This window comes from Agelaius tricolor, unplaced genomic scaffold, assembly GCF_023055355.1.
Source record: "Agelaius tricolor isolate 1412-34295 unplaced genomic scaffold, bAgeTri1.0.p SCAF_66, whole genome shotgun sequence".
In the NCBI taxonomy this organism is placed as follows: domain Eukaryota; kingdom Metazoa; phylum Chordata; class Aves; order Passeriformes; family Icteridae; genus Agelaius; species Agelaius tricolor.
Genome location: NW_027269326.1, coordinates 1,636,100 through 1,646,803, shown reverse-complemented (window position 1 = coordinate 1,646,803; position 10,704 = coordinate 1,636,100). Strand labels below are relative to the sequence as shown.

At 61.3% G+C, this 10,704-nt stretch overlaps 1 protein-coding gene across 1 annotated transcript; it reads left to right on the top strand.

Moving 5' to 3' along the window:
- Positions 1–3,054: 3,054 nt before the first annotated feature.
- Positions 3,055–6,436, top strand: LOC139605373 (Fc receptor-like protein 3). Its single transcript, XM_071456708.1, has 7 exons — positions 3,055–3,103; positions 3,752–3,966; positions 4,238–4,475; positions 5,005–5,238; positions 5,326–5,628; positions 5,708–5,794; positions 6,381–6,436. Exons 1-7 carry the CDS (start codon positions 3,055–3,057, stop codon positions 6,434–6,436), a joined length of 1,182 nt encoding a protein of 393 aa, XP_071312809.1.
- Positions 6,437–10,704: the final 4,268 nt, after the last annotated feature.

Here is a 10,704-nt window from a genome sequence, read left to right as displayed (position 1 = left end):
CACTCTCCCCTTTTACCACAACCCCCCAAGTTCTCCCATTCCCTCCCCCACATCCCCTTTGTTCCCTCAGGGCCCCCCCGGCTCCCCCGGCCCCCCCAGAGGAGGGGGAGGTGCTGTACACCCACGTCGTGGTCACCAAGAGGGCAGGGGGTGAGTACGGGGGGGACACACGCAGAGGGACACGTCACCCACCAGTGTCACCCCACCCAGATCCCACAGCTCGTGTCTCTCACAGCGTCCCCCCGTGCCACCACCCTCCAGGATCCCCAGGTGACCAACGCGGAGCTGCGGGGACCCCAGGGGCGACCGCGGGAACCCGGTGACATCCACAGGAATGTGCTGTGACACTGGGGGGAACTGGGGGCACTGGGGGTCCCCACCCATGGGCACCCACTCGTAGGTGTGCTGCCACTAAAAACTGCCCCAATCCCTCCCCGTGGGGGCACAAAGATGCCAAAGGGCTGAGAGAAGAACAATTTCCTGAAACAGCAATGAGAGAGAATAAAACCAACAGCAACAGCAACAAGGTTCAGAGTCCAAATTGTCACACAAGGAACAATTTCCAGGGAAAGCCCCCAAAAAGGAACAAACCCCAGACATTTCCCCCAGCAGGTTTCCTCCACCAGAAGAACCTGGGAGGGCTCTGTACCTTCCTTGCTCTGATGGCCAAAGTGGCCTTCAGGAGGCTCTGGATTCTCTTCTCCCCTGTCCCAAACCCTCCTCTGCCCTGTTCCCCACACGAGGATGTCACAAAGGCCCTGTGGGGATTCTGGAGCCGCCTCCTTTCCCAGGGCAGTCGGGATCAGGCAATGGCACAGGGCAGGGTGTCAGAGACAGGAAAAGTTTGATGTCTGGAGATATTTTGGAACACCTGTGTGTAGCAGGGGTGGGTCAGGCCTTGCTTATGGTGAGACAGGGCCCCGTCTGTCCATCAGTCTGTCAGCCATGGCACACTGGGGACAGTGTGATGCTCTGGAAAAACCAGCTCCTGAGTGGCCGGGTGACCAGGAGTGCCAGCTGGGGAGAGGGCCCTTGGTGGCCCAACTGGCTCAAAGGACAAAGCATGAGATGGCCAAGTCCCTGACCGTGTCTTCTCTTGGCGTGTCTGTCCCATCCAGGCTGGAACCCAGGAGTTGGCAACTCGTTTAAATGAGAAATATCTGCCAAGGTAAATGGGAGCGTTCCTGGAATGGAAAGAAGACACATGTCTAAAAATCTTTTTAATTTCAAAACTGATGATGGGGCTTCAAGGCAAAAGCGTAGGAAAGGGAATAACATCTGTTTCCTAGGAAATTTATAAAGCAGAAGAGAACAAACAACTCAAACCCAGAACTTTCCCTCCCGCTCAGCGCTGTTGGTTTTTGTGGCAGTTATAACCGCGGCCAGCAGGGGGCGCTGCAGGGAGCACTCCCGGCCAGCAGGGGGCGCCCCGCTCCAGCGCCATCCCCTCAGGGGCCATGGCGGCCTCGGCCGGGAGGGAGGAGGGGAAATCGCTCCTTTTGCAAACTCACGGCCACCAATCGGTCCCGGCACCACCACCGGCAGCGGGCAGAAGCCGCCAAGGCAGCAGGTTGGATCCCAGTGCCCACTGGCAGCGTAGCAGTGTCCCGGGGCCAGGCACACGCCCTGCACAACACCCGCGACCGCTCTCCATGATCCCGAATGGAAGGAAGGCAGGGCCTGACCCCAGGCAGGTGTCGTGTCCACAGCGGCACCTCTGGTGGCTTTACACCACAGTTCCTGCAAACCCTCAGCCTTTCACTCAGGTGAGGAGGGCAGGGATGGAGCAGCTTTGGGGACACCTGGAATCCAGACAGGGTCACTCCCCACGGCCCCACCATGGCCGCAGGCAGAGCCCCTGCTCAGTATTCCCACAGCTTTCCCTCTTATCTGGTGGACACATTCCAAACCCAAACCCATTCTTTCCAGGAGGTTCCAAAAGGCTGCAGGTTTTGTTCAAGAAGGATGGTCCGGGTCAGGTTGTTGAGCAGAATGTTGTGGGTTGTGCAGTAGTTTTGTGGTTCTCTCTGTCCCTTATAAAGAGGAACAAATGAACAATTGCTGCATTTCCGGACTGGTTCCCTCACAGGTGCCCGCCCCTGCAGGGGCACTTTCCAGCCAGCCCTGCTCTGAAAACCATCAAAGCCCCTCCCAGAGCCACTGCTTGGGCTCCCTTTGGGCTTTGTGCTCCTTGCAGGGCTGAGCAAACCACAGGCAGGCCTTTTTCTACCAGCATAATTCTCACCTCTGCAGCAGCTCCACAGACCCAGAGCCTCTCGGAATCTGTTTTGGGTGACCCCCAGGCGGCCGGCCCCTTGTGGGGGCTTTGCTGGGCTCTGGGTGACCCAAAATCTGAGGATCCCAGGGAAGGAGCTGAGACCTATGGGCCCATCCAGCAATTGCCCATCCCTGGGACCTCCATTCCCCTGGAAATCAAATCATGGGTACCCCATTTCTTATGTCCCCCCGTCTCTGGAACCCGTATCCCAGTACTCACATTCCCCAGGATCTCCATGGCCCAGGACCCCCCATTCCCAAGGAACCCTCTCCTGTTCATTCCATCCCCTGAAATCCTCCTTCCCCTGGCACCTTGATTCTTCCAGGAACCCCCATTGCCACGGGATCCCCTTTTCCCCCAGCATCCCCATCCCATGACCCCAAATCCCTGGAGCCCACATTCCTCTGGCACTCCCATCCCTGAATCCCCTCAGCCCTGGGGACCCCCATTCCCAGTGACTCCCCCTCCTCAGCACCCCCATTCCCAGGGACCCCATCCCTGAGACCTCCCATTCCCCTGGACACCCATCCCCACATCCCCAAACCCCCTGAGCCCCCCACACTCCTGGGAGCCCCATGTCCCACTGTGTCCCACCCAGCCTTGTCCCCATCCTGTCCCCACCCTGCCCACAGCCTGTCCCCAGCTTGTGGCCACCCAGCCCCACCAGGTGCCACCTACACATGGGGATGAGACCTGACCTCGCTTCCTTCCCCTTTGGCCAAAGAGCCACCACCCAGGGGACAGCCACCCCTGGCAGCGAGTGACAGCCAGTGCACATGGCTGGGGACACCAGGATGGCCGGGAAGGTGGCGCTGCTCCTGTGGGGTGAGTGCCCCGGGCACGGGCCTGACAGCCCAGGGATGGGGAGGGGAGGGGGCACAGGGGGGCTGCGGGGTCCCCAGAGGTCCCCAATGCCAGCAGGGTATGGAGGCAGTGTGACCAGAGCTGTGGGGTAGCTTTGGGGACAGAAACAGGAGACAGGAATGTGGGGACAGGGACAGGGGGATGAAGATGCGGGGACAAGGATGTGGCAGAAGGAACCTTGGGGCTGGGGCAGCTGTGGGGACAGGGACAAAGGGCTGCAGGGACAGGGACAAGGGGACAAGCACCATGTGTTTGGGCCATAGGGACAGGTGCCACTGGAATGGGACCATGGGCACAGGGCCATGGGGATGTGTCTGTGGGGCTGGCAGGGGTGACCTGTGCTAGGAGAGGGTTGGCTGCTGTGTCCCTGTCCTCGAGACCTCTGTGCCACACCAGTGCCCCCACTGAGACTTTTTAGGAACAGCCCCTAAACCCCATGTCCTCATGCTGCTGTCCCCACGGTGCCACCCCTACCCAGCCCTGTCACTTCTCCCTTCCTGCCCAGTCCCTCGGCCTCGCTGGTGAGTCCTCAGGGGATGCCATGGCCCCACCCCGCTGTCCCCAGCCCCACGCTGGCCCTGGCAGGCTGGTGTCCCCTGTCACCCACAGGTGCCCAGACCACCCAGCTCCTGGTGGAGCCTCTCTGGAGGCCGGCGGTGCTGTGGGACCGGGTGACACTGACCTGCCAGGGCTCGGGGACCGCCGGTGCCACCACCTGGTACAAGGACGGGCAGCGCTGGGGGCAGGAGAAACGCGACAAGTTCAGTGTCACTGAGAGTGGCACCTATGAGTGTGGCAGACCTGGCACCGGGCTCAGCCCCCCCGTAACCGTCTTAAATGGTGAGGGGTGTCTGGGTGTCCCCAGCCTGGCACCTGCAGGGACCTCGAGGGCTCTGGGTGGTCTCCGCTCCATGGGTCACCTGCTGTGTAACCAGAGCCTGTGCCCTGCTCTGGGGACATCCCAGAGCATCCCAGAGTGGGGAAACCCATGTGGGAAATGAGGACCCCTGCTGTGCTGGGTGTCACCGAATGGGGAGTCTTGGTGCCATCGGGTGTGACAGGACCCCTCTGTCCCCCGACTGGCTGGTGCTGCAGGTGCCTGCGTGGCTGCTGCTGGAGGGGGACACGGTGACACTGCGCTGCCGGGGCTGGTGGAACAGCACGGTCACCTTGGTGTCCTTCTACCACGAGGGGAGGAAACTGGAGGGGCTCCATGATAGGACCGAGTTGCCCCTGTCCCCCCTGCGGCTGCACCACAGTGGCCTCTACCACTGCGCGGGCCGGGTGCTGTCACTGTGGAGCATGTCGAACTGGGTGACAGTGACAGTGCACAGTGAGTGCAAGGATGGGGACAGGGAAGCCCGACATCCTCTGAGGGTTTCCCCACCACTGTCTGAATCCTTCATCCCTCCCTTTACTCCTCTCTGGGTCACCCCAAATTTCCCAAGTCCCTCTTGGTTTCCCCCATGACTGCCCAGTTCCCTCTGCAGATCCCTCATTCCTCTCTTTGTCCTCCCCAGGATTCCCCACCCCTTCCAAGGTCCCTGCTCCACCCTCTGGTCTCTCTGCCTTCCCTGGGTCCACCCACCCATCTCTAAACCCCAAATCATTCCCTGAGGTTCCTCAGTCTCTTGTCTGGTTCCCCATCCCTGCCTGGGTCTCTCCCCCTTTCCATGGGGTCTCGCCATTGTCCCCAGTTCCCAACGTGCCTCCCAGGGTCCCCTTCTGCTCACTGGGATCCTCTCTGCTCCCCTCCAATCCCCTTCTTTCCCCTCCTGTGTCCCTCACCTCCCCTGGGTCCCCAAACCCTCCTGTGTCCCCCCATAGGGGTCCCGCTCTCGGGGGTGTCCCTGTCAGCACAGCCCCCGGGGGACAGGTGGCACTTGGGGACAGCCTGGTGCTGAGCTGCACGGTGGCCGTGGGGACAGGTGCCCTGTCCTTCTCCTGGCACCGGGAGGGCTCGGGGGCACCGCTGGGCACTGGCCCCTGCCTGGAGCTGAGCCAGGCTGGGGACAATTACAGCGGCCAGTACCGGTGCAGGGTCAGTGACAGGGACAGCGTGGCTGAGAGTGACCCCATGAATGTCACTGTCCTGGGTGAGCGGGACCCTCGGGCTGGGGGTGACCCCCCATGGCACCCCCATCCCACCTCGCCTGGTGCCAGCCCTGTCTGTGTCCCCACAGTGCCCGTGGCCAATGCCACCATCACCCCTGGTCCCCTGTCACACCAGGTGCGTGCAGGTGACAACGTGACCCTGCACTGCTCAGTGCAGGTGGGCTCAGCCCCTGTCACCTTCACCTGGCTGCACAATGGGCAGGAGGTGGCCCAGGGTCCCCTCCTGGAGCTCGGGGACATCGATGTGGGACATGTGGGCACCTACCAGTGCGTGGCCACCAACCAGCTGGGACAGGACGGGCACCGCGTGTTCCGGGCACTCAGCCCTGAGCTGGCCCTGGAGGTGACACCTGGCTCACCCTGGGTCACAGGTGGGGTCACACGGGGTCACTGGGGTGTTCAGGACCTCCAGGGTTCCAGGTGACCCCAATGTGTCCCCTCTGTCCCCAGCAGTGGCTGTGAATGTCGGCAGGACCCTCCTGTTCCTGCTCCTGCTCCTGGCTGTCATCGGGGGCTGTCACTGGTGGCACCGCCGGGGTGGGTGACAATGGGGGGGCCCGAGGTCCTACAGGAACTGGGGGGAAGCCCCACACACTGGGGGGGCACTTGAGGCATCACCCAAAGCCCCTGACCTGGAGGAAGCTGAGCCCCCCTTGACCTTTGCTTGGGGTGCTCACAGGTTTGGGGACATTTTGGAGGGTCCTGGGCTGTCCCAGGAAGGGCCTTGAGGAATATTGGGGTGACTCTGGGATCGCCTGGGGGCTTTTAGGGAGGTGTTGGAGAGTTGTGCAGGGATGTTGAGAGCTCTCCAGGGATCCTGGAGCTGTTTGGAGGCTTCTCTGCATCCCATTCTTGGGGTTTTTGGGGGCTTGAGGGGTGCTTAGGGGTTGTGTGAAGAATCAGGGTCCCAAGGCAGTTCAGGGGTCCTGGGGAGGGGGTTGGAGTACCTGGGTGTCTCAGGTGTTCTGGGGCTCCTCAGGGGTGGTTTGGGGTGCAGGGGCCTGGGAGTCCAGTAGAAATCAGTGTCTGGTGGGGGCTCAGGGGTCCAGTGGGCATTTAAAGGCCCCAGGTGGGGTTGGGGCCCAGGGCACCCCATGATCACCCCGTCCTCTTTTTCTTGCAGCTGCCAGGAAATCCCAGGACAGGTCGGTGGGGAGCTCCAGCCATGGCTCTCCTTGACCCCCTCCCCAGACACCCCTCAGACCCCCCCTTATCCCCACAGCGCCCCCCAGAAACCCCTTATCCCCTGGAGGAGGGGGAGGGGCTGGACACCGAGGGGGCAGGGGGTGAGTATGGGGGATGGGTGGGGACACAGACATGTCACCCATGGGTGTCACCCCCAGCCAGGTGTCCCTTACTGTTCCCCCCAAGGACCCCCAGGTGACCCAGGCAGAGCTGCCAGGACCACTTGGGTGACTGCAGGACACCAGTGACATCCGTGGGAACGTGCTGTGACACTGGGGGACACTGGCAGTCCCCATCCCATGGCTCCCGTTGTGGCCCATCCTGCCTGGGGTGATGACCACGAGTCGGGGGGGCTGCACAGGGCCCCCAGTGCTCCCCTTCCCCCTCCCAGTGCTCCCAGTCCACCCATGGCTCCGCAGGCTCCTCCCAGTGCCAGGGGGCACAGGAGCCATTTCCTTCTTATTTGGTCCGAAATGCAGCTTTTTGGTTAAACTGGCAGAGATGGTGTTTGTTCAGCTTTGTTGGGCTTTGGGAATGGGATTCTCCAGTTCTGGGCTGCCAATGAAACCCAGGGGCTGATGCCCCTCACCCTCCCAGTGGAGGCACAAAGATCCCAAAGGGCTGAGAGAAGAAGAATTTCCTGAATCAGCAACAAGAGAACAAAACCAACAGAAACAGCAACAAGGTTCAGCCTCCAAACAGTCAGACAAGAAACGATTTCCAGGGAAAGCCCCCAATAAGGAACAAACCCCAGACGCTGTCCCCAGCAGGTTTCCTCCACCACAGGAACCTGGCAGGGCCCTGGACCTTCCTTGCTCTGATGGCCAACACAGCCTTTAGGAGGCTCTGGATCCTCTTCTCCCCTGTCCCAAACACCTCCTCTGCCCTGTTCCCCACACGAGGATGTCACCAAGGCCCCGTGGGGGTTCTGGAGCCTCCCCCTTTTCCAGGGCAGTCAGGATCAGGCCATGGCAAAAGGTGGGGTGTCAGAGACAGGAAAAGTTTGATATCTGGAGACATTTTGGAACAGCTGCGTGTGGCCCGGGCTGGTCAGGCCTTCCTTTTGGTGAGACAGGGCCCCGCCTTTCCATCAGTCTGTCAGCCATGGCACACTGGGGACAGTGTGATGCTCTGCCAAAGCCAGCTCCTGAGTGGCCGCATGATCAGAAGTGCCAGCTATGGAGAGGGCCCTTGGTGGCCCAGCTGGCTTAAAGGACAAAGCATGAGGTGGCCAAGTCCCTGACCGTGTCTTCTCTTGGGGTGTCTGTCCCATCCACACTGGAACCCAGGAGTTGGCAACTCATTTAAATGAGAAATATCTACCAAAGAAAGTGAGAATGTTCCTGGAATGGAAGGAAGACACATGTCTAAAAATCTTTTTAATTTCAAAAATGATGGGGCTTCAAGGCAATTGTGTAGGAAAGGGAATAACAGCTGTTTCCTAGGAAATTAATAAAGCAGAACAGAACCAACAACACAAACCCAGAACTTTCCCTCCCGCTCAGCGCTGTTGGTTTTTGTGGCAGTTATAACCGCGGCCAGCAGGGGCCGCTGCAGGGAGCACTCCCGGCCAGCAGGGGGCGCCCCGCTCCAGCTCCATCCCCTCAGGGGCCATGGCGGCCTCGGGCGGGAGGCAGGAGGGGAAATCGCTCCTTTTGCAAACTCACGGCCACCAATCGGTCCCGGCACCACCACCGGCAGCGGGCAGAAGCCGCCAAGGCAGCAGGTTGGATCCCAGTGCCCAGTGGCAGCGTAGCAGTGTCCCGGGGCCAGGCACACGCCCTGCACAACATCCGTGACCGCTCTCCATGATCCCGAATGGAAGGAAGGCAGCGCCTCACCCCAGGCAGGTCTCGGGTCTACAGCAGCACCTCTGGTGGCTTTACACCACAATTCCTGCAAACCCTCAGCCTTTCACTCAGGTGAGGAGGGCAGGGATGGAGCAGCTTTGGGGACACCTGGAATCCAGACAGGGTCACTCCCCACGGCCCCACCATGGCGGCGGGCAGAGCCCCTGTTCGGTATTCCCACAGCTTTCCCTCTTATCTTGTGGACACATTCCAAACCCAAACCCATTCTTTCCAGGAGGTTCCAAAAGGCTGCAGGTTTTGTTCAAGAAGGGTGGTCCGGGTCAGGTTGTTGAGCAGAATGTTGTGGGTTGTGCAGTAGTTTTGTGGTTCTCTCTGTCCCTTATAAAGAGGAACAAATGAACAATTGCTGCATTTCCGGACTGGTTCCCTCACAGGTGCCCGCCCCTGCAGGGGCAGTTTCCAGCCAGCCCTGCTCTGAAAACCATCAAAGCCCCTCCCAGAGCCACTGCTTGGGCTCCCTTTGGGCTTTGTGCTCCTTGCAGGGCTGAGCAAACCACAGGCAGGCCTTTTTCTACCAGCATAATTCTCACCTCTGCAGCAGCTCCACAGACCCAGAGCCTCTCGGAATCTGTTTTGGGTGACCCCCAGGCGGCCGGCCCCGTGTGGGGGCTTTGCTGGGCTCTGGGTGACCCAAAATCTGAGGATCCCAGGGAAGGAGCTGAGACCTATGGGCCCATCCAGCAATTGCCCATCCCTGGGACCTCCATTCCCCTGGAAATCAAATCATGGGTACCCCATTTCTTATGTCCCCCCGTCTCTGGAACCCGTATCCCAGTACTCACATTCCCCAGGATCTCCATGGCCCAGGACCCCCCATTCCCAAGGAACCCTCTCCTGTTCATTCCATCCCCTGAAATCCTCCTTCCCCTGGCACCTTGATTCTCCCAGGAGCCCCCATTGCCACGGGATCCCCCTTTCCCCCAGCATCCCCATCCCATGACCCCAAATCCCTGGAGCCCACATTCCTCTTGCACTCCCATCCCTGAGTCCCCTCAGCCCTGGGGACCCCCATTCCCAGTGACTCCCCCTCCTCAGCACCCCCATTCCCAGGGACCCCATCCCTGAGACCTCCCATTCCCCTGGACACCCATCCCCACATCCCCAAACCCCCTGAGCCCCCCACACTCCTGGGAGCCCCATATCCCACTGTGTCCCACCCAGCCTTATCCCCATCCTGTCCCCACCCTGCCCACAGCCTGTCCCCAGCTTGTGGCCACCCTGCCCCACCAGGTGCCACCTATACATGGGGATGAGACCTGACCTCGCTTCCTTCCCCTTTGGCCAAAGAGCCACCACCCAGGGGACAGCCACCCCTGGCAGCGAGTGACAGCCAGTGCACATGGCTGGGGACACCGGGATGGCCGGGAAGGTGGCGCTGCTCCTGTGGGGTGAGTGCCCCGGGCACGGGCCTGACAGCCCAGGGATGGGGAGGGGAGGGGGCACAGGGGGGCTGCGGGGTCCCCTGATGTCCCCAATGCCAGCAGGATATGGAGGCAGTGTGACCAGAGCTGTGGGGTAGCTTTGGGGACAGAAACAGGAGACAGGAATGTGGGGACAGGGACAGGGGGATGAAGATGCGGGGACAAGGATGTGGCAGAAGGAACCTTGGGGCTGGGGCAGCTGTGGGGACAGGGACAAAGGGCTGCAGGGACAGGGACAAGGGGACAAGCACCATGTGTTTGAGCCATGGGGACAGGTGCCACTGGAATGGGACCATGGGCACAGGGCCATGGGGATGTGTCTGTGGGGCTGGCAGGGGTGACCTGTGCTAGGAGAGGGTTGGCTGCTGTGTCCCTGTCCTCGAGACCTCTGTGCCACACCAGTGCCCCCACTGAGACTTTTTGGGAACAGCCCCTAAACCCCATGTCCTCATGCTGCTGTCCCCACGGTGCCACCCCCACCCAGCCCTGTCCCTTCTCCCTTCCAGCCCAGTCCCTCGGCCTCGCTGGTGAGTCCTCGGGGGATGCCATGGCCCCACCCCGCTGTCCCCAGCCCCACGCTGGCCCTGGCAGGCTGGTGTCCCCTGTCACCCACAGGTGCCCAGACCACCCAGCTCCTGGTGGAGCCCCTCTGGAGGCCGGCGGTGCTGTGGGACCGGGTGACCCTGACCTGCCAGGGCTTGGGGACCGCCGGTGCCACCACCTGGTACAAGGACTGGGAGCACTGGGGGCAGGAGAAACGTGACAACTTCAGTGTCACTGAGAGTGGCACCTATGAGTGTGGCAGACCTGGCACCGGGCTCAGCCCCCCCGTAACCGTCTTAAATGGTGAGGGGTGTCTGGGTGTCCCCAGCCTGGCACCTGCAGAGACCTCGAGGGCTCTGGGTGGTCTCCGCTCCATGGGTCACCTGCTGTGTAACCAGAGCCTGTGCCCTGCTCTGGGGACATCCCA

What these genes read in the sequence shown, in the direction of transcription:
- LOC139605373 (XM_071456708.1), top strand. Translation starts at nt 3,055, where the DNA reads ATGGCTGGGGACACCAGGATGGCCGGGAAGGTGGCGCTGCTCCTGTGG. An exon ending in CATGAATGTCACTGTCCTGG is followed by an intron (nt 5,239 to 5,325) that starts GTGAGCGGGACC and finishes GTGTCCCCACAG; the next exon opens with TGCCCGTGGCCAATGCCACC. An exon ending in TCACTGGTGGCACCGCCGGG is followed by an intron (nt 5,795 to 6,380) that starts GTGGGTGACAAT and finishes TTTTTCTTGCAG; the next exon opens with CTGCCAGGAAATCCCAGGAC.